The sequence below is a fragment of the Anarhichas minor genome, unplaced genomic scaffold (assembly GCF_050575085.1).
Source record: "Anarhichas minor isolate MPS153535 unplaced genomic scaffold, ASM5057508v1 ptg000033l, whole genome shotgun sequence".
Taxonomy (NCBI): Eukaryota; Metazoa; Chordata; class Actinopteri; order Perciformes; family Anarhichadidae; genus Anarhichas; species Anarhichas minor.
In genome coordinates, this window is record NW_027466479.1 from 2934850 (window position 1) to 2960622 (window position 25773).

A 25773-nucleotide genomic window follows, 5' to 3' on the forward strand; every position below is an offset into this window, starting at 1 on the left:
ATCCGTTCCGTTTTTCAGCACCTGGCCTGGGTCGGACCTGTGAATGGGATGCGTGTGTGTGGTCTCTGCTCTCGAGAACATTACTATTGATAGTGCAATCCAGATTGCAATTGTTAGCTTCGATCAGTTCATTAAAAATAGTTTTGATTTTAAACCGGATCCAGTTGCTTTTTTTTTTTTTGGAGCGCCTGCGCTGTAAGAAGTAAACAAGGCAGAGCGCAGTCCTGCGGCCTTGCGGTTTCATCAGAAAGTCCAAGCCCCAACAAAAGTTAGCAGCAGCGAAAGCCCTGCGGCCTAGTCTTTCTCCTGAGTTTTCCAGCCCTGACAGTAGCTTTGTGTGTATCCTTGGACGTCCGGCCATCTGTTGTGAGAGCAACAGCGGGAGCTTCGGACATTTGATTCGGTTTGGGCTTTTGTTTTCTTTAACAAAGCGGGAATTATGGTCTGGAGAAATGGACTCCTGAATGAGTGGTGTCACGGGGTGTCACGGGGCTCAGTAGCATTAAACATGCTAGTACAGCCGGACTTTTCCACTACAGAGTAGGGTCTCATATCCGCGGCTATACATATAACAATCGCCGTGTAATACGTGTATTGTTACACCCCTAATGTGTATATACTAAATATGGATAGTTTGATGGAAAGCACAAGATCAATAGACATTGTATCTAATAAGCTGATTATAAAAAATTATTCAATTTTCAAACAGGGACATCTGCTGTGTCATACCTTGTAGCTGTTCAATAAGAGTCCAGGCCATCCTAGACCCTTGAGCGTCAAAAACAACATGGCCCTGAAAGAAAAAGGCAGAATTTAAATGTTTTAACATCCCCTTCCATCAGAGTGCTGCCGCTACCCCCACCCTCTCTCTCTCATATTACTATCCAGCACTCTCAACCCTTTCTCACTTTCTGCAACTCCTCCCTCCTCTGGGTTTTGTACTTACTGAGACTCCTTCGAAGGAGCTGGTGTTCAGGGCTCGGTAGATCTCAAATGTGATATCTCGGTTGTTGTAGTTGAAATCTTCTAGCCGGTGACCCTTGGCCTTTAGGGGTCCCACGGTTTTGTTGAGGGCCAGGGCTAAAGCCCACACAGCATCGTAGGCCAGGGGGGCCTCCTGGAAACCGCCTGTCTCCTCTGGATTTTTACCCCCGAGTTTAGACATTAGCTGGGCTAGAAATTCCTGAGATGTCTGGAGAGGAGAGATCATGGCAAGAGATAGTGCTTGGTTACACGTGGATGATGTTCAGGCCATTAAATCCTAACATCAGTTGGTGTGATTGTGTTGATTGCAGTTCTGAGTGATTAAAATGGTAATATCATTGAGGTGAACTTATTTTCTTTTCGGAAACTGAGTACCTTCATGAATAACTCAAGCGCTATTCTGAAGTGGAGATTTTTTTGCTTATTTTAATTTGACCCGTATTAGACATTTCTGACCTGCTGGCCCTATGGGCCTGAACAGTGCCTTACAAAACCCTTACAAATTGTCACTGCAAATATAGTTCATATGATTGTATTCTGTGTAATTATTCTATACCCCTCAGTTCTATCAGTTATGATAAGATTATACCCATCAAAGTACTCTTTGCAATACATTTTCATTATGGGTTTATAAGTTGTGCCACCAAATTACCTTAATTACCACATATATGAGGTGTTAAACATTTGGCTTGACTCCCACAGTTATGGAAGGGTTTGCAGTGATGTTGTGTAATGATGCGTAATGGCTGATTTATTTATGCACAATGTGCATCAGATGCTGTAGACTGACAATTTCTTTACTGTCCGTTGCATCCCTAAATAAAAATAGAAGCTCATCAATCTATTGACTGAAGCGTGTTAAGTATTTGGCAGGAGTGTAAAAGAGTGAGACAGCACCGACTGCACTGACACTCAATGTGCAGTGTGCTTCTGGATGACAACCTTTATTTTGCATCTTAACTTTTTATATCTATTTATCATTTTAATTTCACAAGGGTTCTTTCGTTGGGAGCCATAGTCTACTGCTGTTGGGACATAATGGACTCTTTATTGGTTGGTCATTCCCAAACTATGGCTACACGATAAGAGGCCACCTGTCTGTTTTTATCTCAACAAGCACACCAATTATGCAGCGGGAAATTTGTCTTTAGAGTTTTCGGCTGAATACGAGACTGTGACAAAGAAACGCCTCCTCATTTATTGTCCAGTGCCATGGAGACTGTGGCTCAGTGGATCGGCGGTTCGACCCCCGGCTTCCAGTCGCATGTCGATGTGTCCTTACAAGAAACTTAACCCCAAAATTGCTCCTGTAGCTACGATGTGTGTATGTGTATGAAAGTTAGATAGAGCCTGGTAGCCCCTGTCATCAGTGTATGAATGGGTGTGAATGATGACAAGTAGTGAAAGCGCTTTGAGTGGTCGGGAGACTAGAAAAGCGCTGTACAAGTACAGCCCATTTACCATTTGCTTACTGGTGACTAAGGGCTATAGACCAAGACCAGATCAAAACTCTGGAATGACCTTACCTGAGATTAGGTTTGCTAAATCTATTACATTTAAATATCTTTTAAGAAAAGAAAAATGTAATGGCACTGCCTTGGCTTATTTAAATATGTGCAAGCCATGTTCCTGGTAACATGTAATTCAATTGTTAAGCTCGCAAGACGGTTAGATTGCAACATAGTGTTTTATGCTACTGTTCAGTATTTTGGTGTCTGACAAACCTTGTCAAACCTAATTAGATTCTATCTATCTATTCAATAAGGGATTTGGATTCCCCACTCATCTCAGTGACACCACTGAGGTTTCAAACAAACAATCAAATAAGCAAAACAAACACAACACAAGAATTATTTGAAATAAAGATTTGAAATACTTCAAATTGCGCAAATGGTGTGATGCAAAGTTTGCGTATTCGCGTCTGTGCAGTGACTTTGCATATATTTGCACCGCACAAAAACTTTGCTTCGCGTTTTGATTAGTCTACAGACTTATTCACTTAAAAACTCTTTTGCTCTCACTAAACTTCCTGGGTTTAATTAAACCAAATGCATTGCATGCATCATTATGTGAATCCATCTTCCCAGCCTGTCAACTCCTCTAACACCTATGTGGAGACAATTATCACCTTCATTTCAGACTGTCTCATGGGGTGCAGCCTTTGAAAACCCTATCCTTTTTAATCAGGATAAGCTATTAAAAACTTGCATGTCATGTATTACAAAAAATCTATAGAAACAGGTTTTTACCATCTATATGAAAACCCCCCACTGCCAACCAGCAGTGTACCCTTTACAGTTGCATTTAAAGAAAAACTAGTCATAGCACGAATGCACTGTGCAGACTACATAACAATATACCTATACTAACAGCAGTTAACAGCTTGTGGAATATATCCAGTACTTTCAAAAAATACAAATGAGCCAAGATGGTAAGTGCAATGAACGGTGTTGTACTGCTTGTCTCTCCAGCAGCAGGTCAATCTACCCATCCATTGCTGTGGATAGTCATGGTCCTCAAAGGATCACATCTAATGATTTGTTAAACCCTCTAACATCTCTTTTGGCATCACCATCAAACCACATTTTACACAAAAAATGTAATGTAGGGCAAGGATTGCTATGAAATAGAGTGGGCACACTCATGCTCCCCAGATGAGGAACCCTGTCTTTTTAGGACATAATATGAGCTTTCCTCTAGTGCCACTCACCCTAAGGACAAGAAGTTCACAGAGTTCACACGTCTTCCCTGACAGCTCCTCTAAAATCCAAACTTGGTTGTTTATCATCTAATATTAAGGGGTCTGCACATGATCTATCGGTTACATTTAACTCCAACATCAATCATTTGACAACTAAGAACTAAGCTACTCTCATGCTTAGTTGTGGACAACAGCTAAAATGAAATTAGTCTTAACAGTTGCAGATCTTGAGAAAGTAGTCCATGACTTTATTTCCTCTCCCATGGACTGCTGTAATCTGCTCATCACAAAACTGCCGCTAAATTTTCAACAAACTCTAGATCTAGATCACTATCACTCCTATTATTCACTGGCTCCTTGTGAGTTTTAGAGATGCTTTTAAGATTTTGGGAGTAACTTTTAAGACTTTGCATGCTCAGGTCCCTAGTTATTGGTATATTAATCCATTATGAGCCACAGCCTGAGATCCAGGGTCTCACTGCAACCATTCACCTTGTTCCCCAAGCTGACCGGGCCTTTTCTGCCTCCGTTTTGGAACTCCTGCATATCTCAGGCTAGCCAACTTTGTCTTTTCTTCAATTGTTACTATGTTTTAATTTTTGTATGCTCCTCATTGTTTTAATAATTTGTTCAGTGTTATATTTGAAATACTTCTTGCAATATAAATATGTAAGCATTTTTACAGTTTACTCAGTTTTACTGTTAAGCACTTTGCTCAGCTACGAAAATAAAGTTAATATAAGTTATAATAACCAATAATATAACTATAAAACTGTAAGTATGTTTTTTTCTATCCAACACTATTTGTAACTATTACCTGAAAGGCTCAGAGGGGACAGAAAGGCGGGGGCCAGTGCCAGCACCACAACAATGTGTATGTGAGCGTTTGTGGAATGACTGTAGAGAAAAAAATTGTCCTGTATAGATTGTTACTAACAATAATAATAATGGGGAAATCATAATAACAGTAATTATTGAAAGCGAACAATGAAATAAACAGATATAACAAAAAATGTATAATAATAATGGACAGAAATAAACAGCAATAATGGTAATTACTTATTATAATAATGGGTTAATAATAGTAATAATAATTATAAGTAATAGCGATAAAAAGTAATAATATGATCAGTAACAAAAAGGAAAGTAAGCACCATGAAAAAAGGAAAGATTGAAATAAAAAATATATAAATGCAAATAAGAAAAATTATAACAATCATAAAAAAAGGTTCATATGCAGTTTGGAGGGAGAGTGAGAAGACGAGGTTAAATAATAATAATTATGATAATAGTAATAATAAAAATTAAAAAATAGAATAAATAAAGAGACAGGAGATAAGGATAGATTAGAGGGAGTGGGTCTGATTGTGTGTTTGCTGTATGTTTAATAATAATAATAATAACTTTATTTATAGAGCACCTTTGACACTCAAAGCAGCAAAAACAAGACAAAATAACAACAGAAAGCTCAGTGAGACCGTTGGATACGTTCAAAAATAAACTAAGAAATTAATGAAATAAAATAATCGACACAAATAATAAAAAGTAAAATAAAAAAACGTTTTGTTTGTTTGTGAATGTCAGATAAGGAATACATAGCGACCGTGGTACATGTGTGATGATATGTGTGTGTGAATGATGGTGTGTATCTTTATGGTGGACAGGCAAAAGGAGATGAGTGAAATTTGTCTGGAATTTAACAGTTGAGGGTTTTGACAAATGGATTTCAAATTAAGTCACAGTCAGCGGTTTGTTGTTTTAATAATCAGATCATTCAGTGTGGCTTTGTGGCACAAGGCAGTAAAACTGCCTGTGCCAAAGCACACTGTATATTATCCATCGGGCTTAATAATAATAATCCTCATCATCAGCTTTATCCAAAAGTTTGGCGCGCCTCTCCTCACACAGCGTTGCCAACAGCGGCGTGAAAAATACATCAAAACGTGCGGCCTGATCGGGAATAGCGCGGAAACTATTTTTCGGAGATTCACCCAGCGGTTTTCCCGAACATCCCGGAAAACCCCGAAAAACGGATTCGCCAAGCGGTTTTCCCGAAAATTCCCGAAAATCCCCAAAAACGGAGCAAAATTTCTCCATTCACTTGAATGGGGTTTCGGCGTGAAGAGAGCTAAAAAAAACACTTAACTTTGGGCCCATATTGACTAGCCGTACGTTAACGTAGAAACATGATTCAAAGTTTAAAACGTAGACAAAACGCTGCACTTTATTGAGCCAAAGGGACATTTTGATAGCTATCACAGTTTTCATGAAGTCACAGATTAAGTTTTAGGAACATTTTGGGTCTGTTTCAGATTTTATAATGGGTGTGTATTGCACGGCTTGTTAAGAGCTAGAGTGAGAGCATAACTGTCAGAGTGGAGCAGAGCATGAAAATATTCTGTGATTTTTCCAAACAAATTGCTCCAGCTCCCACAATTTTTACTCTTTATACACCATTTTTGGCCAAAAAGCTTGGAAATGTTGTGCTGTCGCACACAGATGTCTGTGGAATCCAACGGACTTACACATTTGGCTCAAAGAGCCACAGAGCGACATGAACTCCAACCAACTGCTCCATTAGACTCCATGTTAAATCTGACCACTCATTTCTCAAAGAAAGCAGACGGTACCAGTTTTGCATATTGCGCTGCAGCTCACATTTTTAAGACCACAAACATAAAAAACACATCTCCGCGTTTGCCAGAGTCTTATCTCTCTGACGGTATCCATATTTTATTGATTAGTTTCATGGTTTTGGTATGAAGGGCATATGTTTGACAGGTAGTTTTGTTGAAAAACACTGTTCACTCTCTCTTAATTAGCCTCTAACACACAGGTGCTCCAATCACCAACATGCACCCAAGCACACAGGTGTTTATATGAGCTCATTAGTGATGTTGATAAACACACAGAGGCACTGAGACACACACGCACACACACTCCTCTCCCTCTATCTCTCTGTCTGTCTCTCTCTCTCTCTCTCTCTCTCTCTCTCTCTCTCTCTCTCTCTCTCTCTCTCTCTCTCTCATACAGTCATTCAGGTCTTGGAGACTCCCCCCCCCCCCCCCCATTTTTAAATAAAAGCCGCACACACATGATTTAGATATATACGTGATGCAGCTCAGCCAATCAAATATGGGTATTCTGATGTTTCCTGATTCGAGTGACATTTACAAACACCGCGACACAAGAGGGAGAGACGAGGAAAGACATGGCAGAGCAGGACAATAGTTATGTAAGCTGTAAATGATAAAACATAGGACAATCTCCAAATGAGAAAGATTGCCAGAGAGATCAGAGTCTCTCTCTCTCGCTCTCCACACACACACATACACACATATGACATGGAGATATTCAGTCAAAGGCATTGTTAGACCTCCTGTCTGTCTGTCTCTCTCTACACACATCCACACATGATATTCAAGGAAAGATCATTAGACCTCCTGTCTGCCTGTCTCACTCAGTCCATCTAACTGTCTGTCTGCCTGTCTCTCTCTCTCACTGTCTCTCTCTCCTCTCTGTCTATCTTTCTGTCTGTCTCTCTCTCTCCCTCTCTGTGTCTCTCTCTATCATACAGTCATTCAGGTCTTAGATATTTTTAGAGGACTTTCCCCCCTCCCCCCATTTCAAATTAAAAGCCCCACAGAATGAATTCTAACTGGAATGATTGTGATGAAGCCTCTCATTTTAGTGTCAAACATTATGATTCTGTCTCCTCCCCCTCTCTCACCCACCCAGTCCCACCCTTTCAAAATAAAAGCCCCACAAATACAAGATTCAATCCAAGAGTATGAATCTAAAATGCAGAAATGTTCTCAATTGAACCTGAATGAAACTACCGGTAACATTGGCGTGTGTATATATTGCAATTTCTTCGGGCAGTAGAAGCCACACTGTCAAAATTTCTTTAGGAATTTTCTAGTTTTTTAATTGATATGTATTCAATGATTCGATTTTTCCATAGTGTAGTACTGATTTTGCGTCTTGATTTCCAGTTGATGAGTTTAGTTTTCTTGGCGATGATTAGAGCTATGAGTGTTCTACTGGATGGGTTGTTTAGGTTAATGTTGGATGTGTCTCCAAGTAAGCAGAGGGGAGGGGACAGTGGGATGTGGCAGCCCAAATGGAGAGAGAGGTTGTTGATGATTTTCTGCCAGAATTGCTGATTTGGTTTACAGTTCCATGTGGCATGAATACAGGGGTCTGTGGTGTTTTGTGTGCAGTGCGGACAAATTTCAGGGTCTGTGAATCCCATTTTAAACACTCTTTTCTCTGTGCAGTGTGCTCTATGAATCATTTAGTATGGAATGAGTTAAATGTGTGTGATGGTGGATGTGGATGTTTTTACAGATTTGAGTCCAGAAGTCATCACTGGGATGATTTGTAGGTCTTGTTCCCATCTTTTTGAAGGAAGGGATATTGTTCGGTCGGATGCAGATTATTTTATAGATTTTGGATAGTAATTATTTCCTTTTAGTGATGTTAAAAGTTTCCGATGTTAGTAGAGGAGGATCTGAGTTAAATTATTTAATGTTGATTTTGGTCTAAATAGAGGATTTTATCTGGAAGTGTTGTAAGAAGTGATTCTCCCCAAAGCCGTGCTTCTGAACCAAATAAGAGAATGAGACTAAGGTGTTATTATGGAAGATGTGTTTGAGATGTGTTACCTTTAATAGTCCATGAAGAAACATTTAGTGGTTTTCTGTTCATTAAGAAGTCAGGATTGTTCCAGATGGGACTGTGTTTATTAGGTGAGATTGTGCTGATTTGGTAGAATTTCCTCCAGGCTGTCAGAGTTGCAGCTATGTTCGGGTTTTTGAAACATGGCTGGCGTGTGATGGAGCTGCTTATGAATGATAAGTCTGAAATATGGATGTCTTTACACAATGTTTGTTCTATGTCTGTCCAGGAGTTGTCAGACTGATTGGGATTGGTCCATTTGTGATTGTATTGGAGTTGATGAGCAATGAAGTAATGTAGAAAGTTTGGTGCTTCCAGACCTCCTCGAGTTTTGGATTTTTGTAAAGTGGTTAGTTTGATTCTCAGTGTCTTATTCTTCTTCTGAATTTAGATCTCATTTTATCTACTAGAAAATGATCTTCTTGTTTTTTTTAACCTTCTGTTACTGTTTTACTGTAAAACACAATCTGTTAAAACATTAACATTCTGGAAGTTCACTATGCACTTTTACATTACATATGACAGACACGTGTGTCCAAAGCCACTTGTATTTTTTTCTCATTCACCAATTAGAAGTAATATGGGGTTTCGTGTCTTGCCCAAAGACACTCCGACAGGAGGAGCTCTGGGATCGAACCAACAACTCAAGTAATAGCTATCCACTCTACCAAGTGAGCTCCATATGCTGTTAGTACAGAAACTAGATCCAATGCATTATTTACCTCAGTGATCAAAAAATCACACTTTTATTGGTTTATTCCGTTCCGACACAGAGCTGAAGGTGAAAGGGAGAGGCAGCAGCCTTTCCTCGCCTCACACAGCCGGTATCACTTCACAGCATTTTGATCAATAAGAGGCCATTCCTGCATAAGTGCTCCCCTGTTCACTCAATCAGAACTTCCAGACAACAGGGCTGGAAGATACCGAGCTTCGGCCGTTCATAAAAATCGACCTTCTATGTTTCATGGAGTTTTAGTATCAGCAAGTTAAGTTCTGTGTTGATCTATTGAATTGGAGACAAAGGATGGAGATGCTGCTGTTCATGAAAGCACTCTTTTGATCAATTCTCTCACAATTCAGCCACTTCCAATTATTTTATAATCTTCTGGATGGGGCATATTGTTCTAAAAGCACACATTTACTGTATATTGCTAATTAAGGGTTTTAATAACAATGAAATCTAAAAGGTTTCGCAACATTACGGTCAACAAGTCGACTTATATTTAACAGATTTGAAAGAGGAAAGGTCAGCTGGCCTGGGAACGCCTCGGGATCCCCCAGAATGAGCTGGAACATGTTGCCGGTGAGAGGGAGGTCTGGGTCGGCCTGCTTGCCCTGCTGCCACCGCGACCCGACCCCGGATAAGCGGTGGAAAATGGATGGATGGATGGATGGAAAGAGGAAAGGTCAATATTGAACAAGGTCCTACTTTCTGCTTCGAGCAACTACGCAGATTTAGACAACCCAAAGCATTTAGTTCATTTTAGGGAAAGATGGTGCTCTCAGTTAAATATCTTGAAGACAAAGCTAGTTTCTGAGCACTCGTGGAGCCATGCGTTTCTTATTTAGTCCTTGTTTTGTTTGAATCAGTAGGACGCACACAAGCATGTACATGCATGAATAGATGGGCAATAAACATAGCTGCTGAGTATCAGCACTTTGAGCGCTCATATGAACCATAACATATAAAATATAAGGTGATGGTTCTTATATTAAAAAGATGTCTGTCTTTACAAGTCATCTGGTCTAAAAGGACTCTTTCTATGCTTTTTGTCATTGTAAAAGAGAAATAAGCTGCAAATTGCAAAACAAAACAGATGGAAGCTTTTTGCTGCACTCGTATCAATGCAACATGTCTTGGAAATCTTTGAAACAGAGATTTGTAATGGACTGGTGAATATCCTACCTGGAAATGGTTGAGAAATCCCAGAAAAAGACACATTTAATGATCTATCCCAGTGGAAGAACCACACTCAACTAAAGGTAAACCTGAGGAAGTACACAGTTATTTTATTTAAAGTGTATTGGTGCATTCATTGTAAATTCCATTCAGCGTCTGCAGCTGTTTATGTTGAGCACCACTGTTGCATTATGAGATATTGTGCGTCTTACCAGGTTGGAGGCTCCTCGCACCGTCTCTGGGTTGAGCATGACAATCTCTGTGGTCACATGACCATCCACTGCCTCTGTCATCTGCTCAATCGTACAGTTAATGGAGGGGTCCTTGATCTTGAACCAGTTGTCTGCGTACCAGCCGATGAGGAACCATACATACTTCTTCCCATACAGCTTCTCCTTGTACACCTGTAGAGGGACAATGTGACACATGAACAGCTAATGAGAGGGCAAACAAAGACATTCATATTCCATACATTCAGAACTTGGGCAGGTAATACTTAAAACCCCAGAAAGAGTAGGCTAGATTTAGAAAAATGTCCAACTGAAAACCCAGCTCAGTGTTGCCAACTCTTTTCCAAAGAAAGTAACTAGCAGCACGAGCTCAGAAATCCAGCAAGAAAATCCCCAAGTCGGCAACACTCACAGTCCGTCCCTTCAGATGTCCCTACAAGCCACTCCCCCAAATGATCATTATGAACGTAAACAACAAACATGGCTATTGTTAGTACTCACAGCAGTCAAGCTAGCAGCAATGAGTGGAAGGGCAGAGTGCACGCAGTTAGGTAGGCAGGTAGCTTGTCCAATCATTTCATTCGTGTTGCGTGAAAAGATTGGACGTGCTTATTACAGTCTTGCGACAGCCGCAGATACCTGGTTTTTGTCAGAGCATTTGATTTATTGATAGCTCTCTAGATGTAATGAGAATTTCAACAAATTAATCAAAAAAAGTTTTTGAAGAAGATTACGAACCCTAGCTTTACGGAGACGAGTAACAGTAAACATTTCAGTGCAATAACCCTCTGGACACTATGAGGCCCTCCCAAGGCCAGGCGGGTTCCCAGAAACAGGTCAGAAGGTCGTGGTGCAACGCGCACCAAACTGTGGTCTGCTGAGTCCATCATGGCCAGAACATTCTGTCACAGGGTGTGGTGGCAGACCCAAACGCAGACACGGACAGGGTTGAATAAAGTGAAAAGGTTTATTAACAGAGGATAATGGGTGGTGGTCATTTGGGTTAAAATAACTAAAGAAGTGCCGTTACTGAAGCTACGTGACAACTAAATCAACATTTGACATGGGCAACAAACAGCGGCTTCCTGGAGTAAAGACTGCTTTTTGTTGGACCCATCAACCTCGCTCACTCCCACCGTTTGTGTGCTTTTGCATTCTTTATACTTTAAACCAACATTTGAAATAATTTCTTGGGATAAGAGTTAGCATCATATTATTAAAATGTTTTCCAACTAGACAACTAGAAACCTGCTTTTATCTCAGATTTCTAATTGCTTCAGTGCTGTGATCTCTACACTAGGAACTTTTAGTTACTAATAACAACATTCATTCTGGCAAACAAACATTAGCATGAGCTGTGTAATCACCATAGCAAGCTATAGCTCATTTAAATGTGCATTCATATGAACATCGTGTTTTACTAACATAATATCGTTAGCTAACTAACATAGCTAGCTGTACATCTGTCCCTGCTGTCTTAGCTAAATCTTTACCTTTAATGAGCTAAAAAAATTGGCTAAAAAATGAGCAATAGCTATTGCTAACTTATTTATAACTCGGTTTTCACTGGCTGATATAACGTTAGCCATATCGAGATTACTCTCTATGTAGTAAACATAACAGTGATCAGCTGGGCATGTCAGCTAACTAAGCTAGCAAACCACAATTTACATAATCTCCTTCTCATATCTCTTAAGAGTTGCAGCACCAATTAAACAAGACAAGCACTATAGCAGGTAGAGATATTCTGCCCGCCAATGACGTGAAAGCGCTCGGTAAAGTAATATGCTTGAGTTGCATGTGCGTCTGTGCGACTTATCTACGTATATCCACGTGCATGGATCTGATTGGCACTCGTTTTTTGGATCTATTTGCAGTCATACTTACTGGATGGACTCACAATAAGTGAGGGGATAGAAAACTTTAGTAGTTAAAACCCAATAAAAACTTGTTTTTAGAAGACTCTTGCATTCAGGCACTTCGTTACGTGTCTTTGATACTTTAAATTCATATCAGGCAACTCTGTCACAAATGAATTTGAACAAGAGAACTCATTACCTCACAGAAGACTTTCCTGGCCTCCGTCTCATAGAACAGGCCAACAATTATCCTGGCATCTTGACGCTTGGAATTGAAAAAGAAAAGGACACACATTAAAGACCCTGCAGTGTGGATAGGGAACACAGGAGCCACCCCCTCTCCCAGCTCCTGCACCACACAGCAGTAGACTTCCTCTCCACTGGGTTACATCCATGCTATCACCATGGTTTCTGGCCAATTAATCTTGCTCACCAAAACTAGGCCAGCATGCTGCGCAAGGTCATTGTAAAGTGTATGTGTGCCAGGAAGGAAGCTAGTCAAGCTGACAGTGGTGGAGGAAGGAGAGGAGGAAGGAAGGGAACAAGGCTAACCTAGAGGTTCAAGAATTTATTATCAGAAACGTTCTGATTTTTATTTATTTTTTTGTGAACTACAGCAGTTCATATACTCATTATTGGGTTTGCACATTTATTAAGCAAACAGAAACACTCACTTTCAGAGGGCAGATGTAACCAAAAAAAGCTTAAGCTGACAGCAAAACACACTCCCTCCCCACACACTGTATTGGTCTTGGGCTTCATAGATGCAGTAAACACTGTTAGATGTATGTAATCCAAGCAACAGAATAACAATTTTTGGTCAGTGGTAATGTTTAGTACTGTATGTTCAGACAGCTGCTGATCATTTCTGCTCAGTTATTATGTTTTTGGGAAAGCGTTTAGACAGTAAAGGGGTCACTTCCTATTCCATAAACTGAAAAACACATGGCCGTTGTATATCTGATAACACTGAATGGTATCTGGACAGATGTTTTGGTGTCTAAAATCAACAAAAAATGAAAGTTCCTTGTAATAGCTTTACCTAATGTATCAATGGTAGATTGCTGCCCCCCCCCCCCCCCCGGGTTGGGAGTGAGTCACTGCCCCAAGCGAGGGAGTTGAAGTATCTCAGGTCTTGTTAACCAGTGAGGGTAAAATGGGGCGTGAGATGGACAGGCTGGCATTGTACTGTTGTGGTGAAGAAATAGCTGAGCCAAGGAGCCAGTCTATCGTTCCAATCCTCACCTATGGTCATGAGCTTTGGGTAGTAACTCCTAGGGAGTCTGAGTTCAGATATATAGAGGGAGCTCGGACTAGAGCCGCTGTGCCTTCGCATCAAAAGGGGCCAGCTGAGGTGGTTGGGGCATCTGATCAGGATGCCTCCTGGACGCCTCTCCCTTTAGAGGATTTCCCGGGCATGTCCAACTTGTAAGAGAGCAAGGGGGGACAAAGAGCACGCTGGAGAGATTATTTAACTTGTCTGGCCTGGGACACCCCGGGACGAGCTTGAAAATGTTGCTTGGGAAAAGGACATCTGGAATAGCTCTCTAAGCCAGCTGCCCCCAAGACCCGGACCCGAATAAGAGGTAAGAAAAGGATATATAGATCGATGTATGAACTGTCGTACTCAAAGTAGTATTTGTTCCACACAAGAAGATGGATTAATGAAATGATATTTTTACACATTTCTATCAGCAATAAAGTGTACTTATTGAAATCGACAGCATCTCTCTCTCCTCTCCTCTGTGGTGCTGGAAGATGCACAGCAGCAGCTACTTTTCAACTGTATTCAGATTTGTCTTATTACTATTATTCATATATTTATTAATAGGAATAAGATGAGAAAAAGCTAAATCAAGTGCTTTATAAATGTATCTGCCAATTATGACCACAAAACTATCTGTTTTTCATATTTTCATGTTGGGGCTTCCCAGCATGGCAAATTGGCGTGTGCCACCAGTCACTTGCCCAATGTAATATATTAATTATTGGGCCAGATTATTAACTGATAATTGATCACAAGGAGGCAAGCCTACGCCATCCATTTGAGTTCGAATGATTTTTAAAACAATATATTTATGGTCATCACTCTTGGTGTGGACGGCTCTTATAAGATGCCACAACCACAATGGAAAAAAACACTGACTATTTCAACAGAGAAGTTGTCACTTCCTGAATCTTTTGGAGATGGACTTATTGTAGTGATCATTAATGGTGCTGTATCTCTGAGCGATTCAATATTAGCTTCAGCATTTGTCATAGTTTTTTTACCACAGTTTGAGCCAGACCTACAGAGATGACTCTACATTCTGGGCATAAGACTGCTTCTGTACTTTCTGGGCCATTGTTGCCATGTATCAATGAGCTGTCTGTGGTGAACAGGCCAGACAAGGCCTGACTGATTGCTGTTCAGCTGCCTGATATGTAAGTATGGGAAAATCTGGCACCTTGAGGTTTTTGACAGCCACAGCAGGGTCGGTGAGGAAGCTCTGACGAACGCTGATTTCAATCCCTGCCTCCTTCACCCTCTCCTCCAGATCATCCAGAGTCTGCCAAACACAGAGAGACACACACACAATCATGAGAATGCAGAAGATGACAGGGCGAGAGAGACAGCAACCAAAATAGGAGTGAGAGGGATAATGGAATGGTAGGTTGCAAAAAGAAATTTGAAGAACAGCAATTGAAGAATGAGAAAAGCAGTGGGGAGGAAGATGAGTTTGTGGTTTAGAAAGATGATGGCGGGTGCGTGGGTGATGATACCAACAGATAAAACAGCAGGTGACAAGAGAGAGGCAGAGAGAAACCAATCAAGGGAGGTTAGACGTTATAGGTGATGAGGGAGATAAGGGAGGGGAGAGAAATAGGAAATGAGAAAAATATATGAAAACTTCTGGAGCAAAGCACACCAATGATGTTTTGAAACTTTGAAACACATGAAGCCCTCTGAGGCAAATTTGTGATTTTGGGCGGTCTTACCGTGGCCCCATGTACACCACTTCAACATGTTCAAAGCTTGGCAGGCCTGCTGTGCCTATAGTTACTGTTGCTAAGCTATGAATGGGCAATCACTGTTAAGGGAAGGGGTTTAGTTCACAGATGAATATAAAATATAAAAGCTGGGAAGACATTTTGCTCCTCCGCGAATCGCCACCTTATCGTGGTGGAGGAGTTTGAGTGTCTCAGTGATCCTGGGAGCTATGTTGTCCGGGGCATTAGCCCCTGGTAGGGTCTCCCAAGGCAAACAGGTTTCAGGGGAGAGCCCAGACTAAGAGCGGTTCAAAACGACCCTAATGATGAGCAGCCCACGGACTACAGTCACCTCGCCCGGACCAGGGAAACCGGGGCACCCTCCCGGAGCCAGACCCAGGAGGGGAGCTCGTAGGCGAGGCTAGCTCTAGGGACGTGGAACGTCACCTCGCTAGCGGGGAAAGAGCCGGAGCTGGTGCAGGAGGTGGAGCGATACCAGCTAGAAATAGTTGGACTCACCTCCACACACAGCGTTGGCTCTGGAACCAAGCTCCTGGAGAGGGGTTGGACTTTGTCCTTTTCCGGAGTTGCCCAGGGTGAGAGGCGCCGGGCGGGAGTGGGGATACTCACGAGCCCCTGGCTGAGCGCCGCTGTGTTGGAGTTCTCCCCGGAGAGCGAGAGGGTCGCCTCCATGCGCCTACGGGTTGCGGGGAGCAAGACTCTGACTGTGGTTTGTGCTTATGCACCAAACAGCAGTTCGGAGTATCCGGCCTTCTTGGAGTCGGTGGGAGGGGTCCTGGAAAGGGCGCCGCCTACCGACTCCATAGTTCTCCTGGGGGACTTCAACGCTCACGTGGGCAATGACGGAGAAACCTGGCGGGGGGTGATTGGGAGGAACGGCTTGCCCGATCTGAACCCGAATGGTGTTTCGTTATTGGACTTCTGTGCTTGCCACGGTTTGGCCATAACGAACACTATGTTCGAACATAAGGTGGCTCATAAGTGTACCTGGTACCAGAACACCTTAGGCCGGAGATCAATGATCGACTTTGTAATCGTATCATTTGATTTGCGGCCGTATGTTTTGGACACTCGGGTGAAGAGAGGAGCAGAGCTGTCAACTGATCACCACCTGGTGGTGAGTTGGATCAGATGGCAGGGGAACCGGTTGGAAAGACCCGGTAAACCCAAACGTGTAGTGAGGGTAAACTGGGAACGTCTGGCGGAGGACCCTGTCCGGGAGGTCTTTAACTCCCACCTCCGGAAGAACTTCTCACACATCCCGAGGGAGGTTGGGGACACGGAATCCGAGTGGACCATGTTCAAAGCCTCTATTGTGGACGCGGCCGCTAGGAGCTGTGGCCGGAAGGTCATCGGTGCCTGTCGTGGCGGCAACCCGAGAACCCGGTGGTGGACACCGGAGGTGAGGGAAGCCGTCAAGCTGAAGAAGGAGACCTTCAAGGCCTGGTTGGCCCAGGGGTCTCCTGAAGCAGCTGACAGGTATCGGCAGGCCAGAAGGGCTGCAGCTGCGGTGGTCGCGAATGCTAAAACTCGGGCATGGGAGGAGTTCGGGGAGGCCATGGAGAAGGACTTTCGGTTGGCCTCAAGGAGGTTCTGGCAAACCATCCGACGGCTCAGGAAGGGAAAGCAGGGCTTACCCCAGGCTGTTCTCAGCAGGGGGGGGGAACTGCTAACCCAGACGGAGGACATCGTCGGGCGGTGGAAAGAGCACTTTGAGGAACTCCTAAACCCGACCAACATGTCCTCTGCAGAGGAGGCAGCGCCTGAGGACCTAGGGGGAGGCTCACCCATATCCCTGGCAGAGGTCGCTGAGGTAGTTAAAAAGCTCCTTGGTGGCAAGGCGCCGGGGGTGGATGAGATCCGCCCTGAGATGCTGAAGGCGCTGGACATAGTTGGGCTGTCCTGGCTGACACGCCTCTTCAATGTCGCATGGGGGTCGGGATCAGTGCCCATGGAATGGCAGACCGGGGTGGTGGTTCCCATCTTCAAAAAGGGGGACCGGAGAGTGTGCTCGAATTACCGGGGTATCACACTACTCAGCCTCCCGGGGAAGGCTTATGCCAGGGTGCTGGAAAGGAGGCTCCGACCGCTTGTCGAACCTCAGATTCAAGAGGAGCAGTGCGGATTCCGTCCCGGCCGTGGAACAGTGGACCAGCTCTTTACCCTCGCAAGACTACTGGAGGGGCTCTGGGAGTTTGCCCAACCAGTCTACATGTGCTTTGTGGACTTGGAGAAGGCTTTCGACCGGGTCCCTCGGGGGATCTTGTGGGGGGTGCTGCGGGAGTATGGGGTGCCGGACCCGTTACAACGGGCGATCCGGTCTCTGTACGACTGCAGTAGGAGCTGTGTCCGCATTCTCGGCAATAAGTCAGACACGTTCCCGGTGGGTGTTGGCCTCCGCCAGGGCTGCCCTTTGTCACCGGTCCTGTTCGTGATTTTCAAGGACAGGATATCTAGGCGCAGCCTGGGGGCGGAGAACGTCAGTTTCGGGGGTCTCGGGATCGCCTCTCTGCTATTTGCAGATGATGTGGTCCTGTTAGCCTCCTCGGATCGTGACCTCCAGCATTCACTGGGACGGTTTGCAGCCGAGTGTGAAGCGGCGGGGATGAGAGTTAGCACCTCCAAATCTGAGGCCATGGTGCTCTGCCGGAAACCGGTGGATTGCTCCCTCCAGGTGGGGACGGAGTGCCTACCTCAAGCGAAGGAGTTCAAGTATCTCGGGGTCTTGTTCACGAGTGAGGGTAAGATGGAGCGGGAGATCGACAGACGGATCGGTGCAGCTGCAGCAGTAAAGCAGGCGCTGCACCGGACCGTCTTGGTGAAGAGGGAGCTGAGCCGGAAGGCAAAGCTCTCAATTTACCACTCGGTCTACGTTCCTACCCTCACCTATGGTCACGAACTCTGGGTCGTGACCGAAAGGACAAGGTCGCGGCTACAAGCGGCCGAAATGAGTTTCCTCCGTAGGGTGGCCGGGCTCAGCCTTAGAGATAGGGTAAGGAGCTCGGTCATCAGGAGGGAGCTTGGAGTCGAGCCGCTACTCCTTCGCGTCGAAAGGAGTCAGCTGAGGTGGTTCGGGCATCTAATTAGGATGCCTCCTGGACGCCTCCCACTGGAGGTTTTCCAGGCACGTCCAACTGGGAAGAGACCCCGGGGAAGACCCAGAACACGCTGGAGAGATTACATCTCCCAGCTGGCCTGGGAACGCCTCGGGATCCCCCAGAATGAGCTGGAACATGTTGCCGGTGAGAGGGAGGTCTGGGTCGGCCTGCTTGCCCTGCTGCCACCGCGACCCGACCCCGGATAAGCGGTGGAAAATGGATGGATGGATGGAAGACATTTTGGAAATTCAAACAAAGTTTGTGAAAGTACCTTTAAATGACAACAACTGGTGTCTTGTCATTTAAAACTCTTGTATAACTTTGGTGCTCATAACTATTTTAGATAAATACACAACTCACTGATGTAAAAACTTCTGTTGTTTGCTGAATGGTGGCAATCTTGGTCCATTTCCACTTCTGAAAGAGCTGCACTCGAGTGGGGTTGTGCAGTGTGGCAGACGGATGAGTGCGAAAGAAGGTGGGAAAACGCTGGCGGTTGGATAGAGCCGGGGAGCTGGAGCCGTACGACAACTGAGACACAGGGAGACAGAAACATTAAAGCCAGTGTCTTCTGATGACTTAAACTGCATTTCTTTATTTAGTCTTAGTCTGTGTCAAATAGTCTAGCCAAAACCAACAAGTTTTCATTTTAGTCAAACATGAGATTTGTCTTGATGAAAAACACAAGTTGAGTGTTAAGAATGCATGACTGCGTTCACTAGTGATGCTGGGTTCAGTGAGTGGCACCGACCAACATGCAAACCCATAACTTTTAGATTCGTTTTCATAGTAACACAAGTCTGATTAAATTGAAGGCAGAGCTGTAATCCAAAAAGAGCATGTGCACATAGGTTCTGCTAATGTCCAAGTGTTCTACTCATAGCAACTGAGGGAAGTGCCACTGGCCTGAAGTCGTTCAACGTGTGTATGTCTGGTTTCTTTGGAACCGGTATTATAAAAGAGGACTTGAAGAACCTCGGGACTATTTCTTGTGTGAGAGAGGAGTTAAAAATGTCTGTGTACACCCCTGCCAACAGCACAGGTCTTCAGGAAACTATGACCGGGAGGGTTAGCCTTAAGGTGCGTTCACACATACACATACTTAATCGCGTCATTCGCGGCGCGTTCACTCGTCGGGGACCATTTGTGTTGTCGTCTGGTTCATAACATAGTCTGGAGGAGCTCCGTGTATTTTATCGAGCTGTGTTCACTGTGTCGAGCAAGCCACACGTCGGCTGGTTTACTACAGCTGCATGAACACAAAATAAACCGATTTTGCTGTGATAAACAGACAAAAAGGTACACCGAAATAACTTACTGATGCCGATTTGTAAAAAGTTTGAATTCATGTTTTGGAGGTTGGATCGATTGGTGCTACTCTAAGCTAACATTGTAGCAGCTCCAACAACACTCAAAATAACGTCATCTCGGCGTAAATACGTCAGCGTCTTTTTCATTGTTTGTACCATATGGTTTATACACACACATGTATACACATCGTTTGGTCCGGTCTCTACTAATATGAGGGATCGTAGAGCTCTGGGTGAACACAGACGGCTACAGTATTTGTTTCCTGATTCAACAACGGCAGGACGTCACTGATGACAGCGGTAGCATCTCAACGGAGTTGAAACATTTCAACTCACGCGTTTGGGGCATTTTGCCACAATTCACGTCAATCGCGGCGCGTTTGGCGTGGCGCGATTGGCGTGGCGCGATTGGCCCTCTTGGTAAGCAGTGACAGGGTTCAAGTCTGTTTCACAGACAGAAAGGTGAAAGTCCTTACCACTATGAGGTTCCACATGCGAGAAGCTTCTGCCACCAGGGTGGACACAGAGCTGCAGCCTGGCATCAGCACAATTTTAATGGGCTCCGTATACAGAAGGTCATACAGCAGCTTGGTGGCCTCACCTGGATCACACTTTGGACACACAGAGACACAGACACAGACAGCAGGAAAGTCAGCATAAGAAACACACTGTGCACAACATCCTACAAAAGTGTCATCAGATAAATAACACAGGTATGTGGAATATGCAGGATGACCACAGGTTTCACAATGAAAAAGCATTTTTATGACAGTAAATACAGTTACTTGGAGCTAAAGCAAGTTCTAAAATTATAATATGAAAAGAAAAAACACAGAAATATACTGTTCAAGAAATGAATCCGATAAGGATATAAAGTCCAATGCTGTATGTTTCACGTATGTTTGTATATTCATTTGATTTATTTATTTTGGATAAGCCTGGTAATCAGACCGACTTGCCACTCTCTGTCATTTTCAGCCAGTAAGTGCTCAGAGTCACAGGTGCTCGGATCAGTGAACCTTTTTCATGACAATCAAGGAAATATGCAACACGTATTTCCCCAATTGGACTTACAACAACCTGTACATCCTTCCACACACTCTTTTATGGCCATGTTCATTAATGTAACTACAGTAGGTAGCTAACTAGCTGTATAGGAAGATGATGGCTTTATTCTTTATCCAGCCTACAAAGTTCTGATTCGTCAATTGTTTCTTCAACTGGGGAAACAGCCGTGAGAGCTATTGGAATCACCAAACAAATCAGACATGTGGTCTAGAACCAGGCTACATGAAAAACAGGATTTGTTTTACAAACTCAATGTCTCCAACTCAAAGTGTGATTTTAATGAAATAAACCTTAGCTTGATTTTTACATGAATTCCACCAATATGTCCACATCTCCATCAGAGGGAAAAATACACTGGACCATGTTCACACAACTATTCCTGGCAGCTACAAAGCCCTCACCCGCCCCACTTTGGACAATCAAATAATATTTCCCAGTTCCTGCTACCTACATACGCCCAGCTGATTAACAGGCTAAACCATCAGAAAAAACAGTTAAAGTGTGGACAGATGAAGCTACAACAGCTCTACAGGACTGTTTTGGATGTACAGACTGGCACATGTTCAGAGATGCCAACATTCAGGAGAATGACATCAATCTGGAGGAATATACATCAACAGTGACATCATATGCAAATGTGTTGATGATGTGGTGATCAAAAAGACAAAGAGCAGGAGCATCCCCATCATGTGTGAGGCCACCTTGTCAGATGAGCTGAACAAACTTTATGCTCGCTTTGATCTCCTCAGCAAAGAGTCAGCTGTTAAGTCTGCCCCGCCTCCAGAGGACCGGCCACTGTCAGTATCATCAGAGGACCAACCGTTGTCAGTGTCCACAGAGGACCGGCCGTTGTCAGTATCCTCAGAGGACCGGCCACTGTCAGTATCCTCAGAGGACCAACCGTTGTCAGTATCCTCAGAGGACCGCCCACTGTCAGTGTCCACAGAGGACCGGCAGTTGTCAGTATCCTCAGAGGATCGGCCACTGTCAGTATCCTCACAGGACCGCCCACTGTCAGTGTCCACAGAGGACCGGCCGTTGTCAGTATACTCAGAAGACCGCCCACTGTCAGTGTCCACAGAGGACCGGCTGTTGTCAGTATCCTCAGAGGACCGGCCACTGTCAGTATCCTCACAGGACCGCCCACAGGGAGAGAGAGACTGAGAGATTATGAATGAAAAGGAGTGTAAAGATAGTCTTCCTGACTGAACTTCTGCTTAAGCTTCATATGCTATCTTAGTTAGCTTTTTGTGCCTAGTAATTGAGTCTACTGACACTGGGTAAGGAACTCACGGCAGGTGTGTGAACACCAGTAGTGGGTAATCAGCAGTAGTGGAGTCAGAAAGTGAGCCAAGAGAGGAGCCCCACGCCAACAGCACACCAAGGGTGTATATATTACCAATATTTTGGGAGGACAATTCCCCACCAATATTTGAGCAAACTTCTCATATAACGTTTGCATTATCTTCTATCGCACACGCACAGAGGGACTGAGGATCAGAATTGCTTGTTGACCGGCGTGGAGAGAAGTGCTTCTGGTTTAATCATCAGCTGTAGCCAGCTATGAGGTCACTGAAGTCTGGACATTGGGAATTGTTTCCTAAGAAGCCCACCGTCTCCGCTTGAAACTGACCGCTATCAATAAGACTATCTGTGGTGGTGAGGAGACTGGAGAAGAAAAAGTGTGGTGCACAGTGGCGTCTCCATTGCACTCTGTGCGCCTGACAGCACATATATGGTCACTGCAGCGATGTTACACACAAAAACTACATGAAGTAGCATGTAATAAAAAAGTGTTTAATTTGGAGATGACTCTGCCTGTCATTTCACAAATTTATGTTTGAATCCATGTTTGACATATATTAGTATCATATTTGATGCATGGTGTATCTGCATCATGAATGAAGTGACAAAATGTGAGTGAGGTTGAGGAATGTCAACACTATTCTAATGTAACATCTGATCATACATATATTTGCATAATCATTGCTTTGTGACAATGACAAATGTTAATGACATGATGACATAACATTCAATCTTCCAAACATGATCATGAAATGATTAATGGCCACCACACCTTCATCTTTATCAGTTAAATAGCTTATTGATTCTTAATTGGCTATAGGCAGTAAATGGAAAGCGAGGAACACAGTTGTGTCAATCAACATAATGAGGCTTGATTGGTGGGTAAATGTTACGCAGAGACATGCTGTCTCAGGACTCGGGTTGAATATGGTTATATGAAGCACAAAGAACAGTGTATTCCATAATGAATTCTGTTTTTAACAACTTGTTTTAATGAGCTTGTTATAGGTGTTCATACCGTGTTTTCCCTCCACTTTCAACAGTACGCACACAGTGTGTGCTGTTATTACATTACATATTATTACAGTAACTGCAAAGTTAAAAACATTTCCATTCAAAATAATGAAGCCCTTAAAATAAGGCCTTTGCAGTTTGACTATAGAATATCTTCATATTCAACAGTCTGCTTTGAGTGTAAAATCAAGCTTTGCTTTGTGGGACAAATTGATGTTTTAAAACATAGGAAGATGATGCTGCTATATTTAATGGCTCACTGGATTTCTACATGTTTGGAACAACTCTGTCAGGGGGTCATGGCAGTTAAACCATAAACATTTCAAATCAGCTTGACATCATTTTGTGCTGTAGTGTTTGCCAACATCAATAGCAGACAGGATGTAAACATGGACCCAAGCTGTTTCCTAGCAACTAGCTCTACATCCTTTCTATGAGGGTAAAATCCATTTGTTTGGAGTTAAAGGAGGCTGCTGAGGCATCAACTCTCCTCACCTAATGACACCGAGTCAACCGACTAAGTAACAAGCAGCTTGGAGAAAGCTGCCCACTTCAGTCCTGAATCAAACAGACTGGTTTGTAAAGCAGGCCCACCGTTCTTTACAGGTGACTCATTGATTAACCCCGGCACTCAGGGGAAATCAACAACACATTCAAATGAGATACTGTAGCCCCCCCCTTCCACTCTGAACCTTTGGGACCTGCCTTCAACTTTCAGCGCTGCAGGACATCACATCATCGTTTCACCAGATCTCAGAAGAAAGCTTAAGAAATGCTCTGCTTACTAACTGATGAGGCCGTTCTGGACTGTGATCAGCAGGAGATCGGTCAAATCCTGCTCAGTGTGATGTGCAGCTGGCCTGGTGGAGTGGTGTCGAGGGCTGTGATCGATGAGTGCTCCGGCCAGCACTTCTTAGATTTGGCTAACTGCTCTCAATACGGCGTTCTCACACAGACGAGCACAAATCATCCAGCCATCTGCTCCTGTTTGTGCAATGATACTAGGTGCATGATCTTGCCTTTTTCTGGGAGCCAAATCTGTGTTTGTTTGAACTGTAGTTGTCTTAGTTACTGTTGTCATGCCAACCCCCCCCCCCCCCCCCCCCCCATTGAAGTGGGGATCCATAGAGCAGCTTGTGTGTGTGTTGTGTGTGTGTTGTGTCTGTGTTGGTATGAAGTGTGTGGAGAGGCTCAGGTGAGAAAAAGAGAAATGAGAGAAATTATGATGCAGTGAAAGACTTCAAAAAAGAAAATGTAAAACCACATACCAATTAAAATTGAATACTATAACCATCTCTGCACACATTGATACAGAAGATGAAAGCTTTAATATAGCTCCGTCTCACAGATGTTTAGAAATAGAGACTCAGGGCTTCCAAGCTTAAACAGATACAAGTTGTGTTACAAGCTATTCACAAAGCTTAAACATGTATTTACCAAAGTGCAGGAGAGGAGTAACAAACATGTGTACTGAACAGTCAAAGAAAATGATGTTGAACAAAAACATCCTTTAATCCCTGATATGTTGGTGCCTTTCAGAGAAACAAAACATGTAATCAACCCTAACCCTAAATCATGTCACAAACGCTGCATGATCATTTGATTTGACTCGGAAGGCAGTATGTATGGCTGTCCGTCCTTGGTTAAATTCAGCTTGTGACAGCAGTTTATTGTCATACACTAAGTTGTCATTCCTCATGTTGCTTTGAAAGCTCATGTTGTCAAAGAACTGATCGCCAGACTTCTGTAGAGTCTGCATCTCACACACAGACCATTAGTTCAGTGACTCATACACTGTAGGTCTGGTGTTGTGCTCATTGGTGCCTGTTTGCTCCAGTTGCAGAAACATTCGACCAGTCAGAAAGTTGCAGACTGGGCTTCATCTTCTGCATAGCTAGCTAGCTTCCTAGCTACATCCATGAAAAGCTACATCCAGTGGATTTACAGAAATAGCAACTCTTAGACTAATTGTTAACAATCGTAACAACTGCTACTGCAGGTTCCATGTCAACATTATGACTCCAAAGGATGAATATTTCACAAGCTAATAATTTGTCTGTGTAACTAATAAAAAAACATGAATTAGTTGTTTGTACAACTAACATGTATCGACTGTTGTTCAGTGGTAGAGCGGGTCGTCCTTCAGTCAGAGGTTCGATCCCCGGCTCCACTAGTCCATGTCGACGTGTCCTTGGACAAGACACTTAACTCCAAATTGCTCCTATGCCTGCAGTGTGTGAATGTTGTATGAATGTTAGTTAGTCCTGATGGGCAGGTGGTACCTTGCATGGTAGCCCTGTCATCAGTGTGTGAATGGGTGAATGATGACATGTAGTGTAAAAGAGCTTTGAGTGGTCGGAAGACTATACAAGTACAAAATTATATATACAGTCACAATACGTTTATTGCCATGGTATGTTGAACATACAAGGAATTTGACATGACAGGTGGTGCATAACATTTAACAATCAACAACAATCAACACAGTGCAAAAAGTAGAAGCATATTAAAATGTACAGTAAAATATAAAATGAAGTGCACAAACAAACAGATAACAGGACTATAAACAAGTGAGATGTACAGTAAGTATAATGTAAAAGTGTCGAGTGTATTCAGATAAGAAACATAGAAAG

The 25773-nt window shown here is 43.4% G+C and overlaps 1 protein-coding gene across 3 annotated transcripts in view; it reads right to left on the bottom strand.

The window, feature by feature from the left end:
* Nucleotides 1-25773, bottom strand: part of gabbr1b (gamma-aminobutyric acid (GABA) B receptor, 1b) — a 120460-nt gene that overhangs the window by 41384 nt on the left and 53303 nt on the right. For all 3 annotated transcript variants that reach the window (XM_076106201.1, XM_076106203.1, XM_076106202.1), the window contains 7 exons: nt 20230-20364; nt 18804-18974; nt 14802-14903; nt 12554-12619; nt 10478-10669; nt 947-1192; nt 730-793 (listed from right to left, as the gene is read on the bottom strand). In XM_076106201.1, the coding sequence (XP_075962316.1) occupies nt 730-793; nt 947-1192; nt 10478-10669; nt 12554-12619; nt 14802-14903; nt 18804-18974; nt 20230-20364 (976 nt within the window). The remainder of the gene's footprint in view (nt 1-729; nt 794-946; nt 1193-10477; nt 10670-12553; nt 12620-14801; nt 14904-18803; nt 18975-20229; nt 20365-25773) is intronic.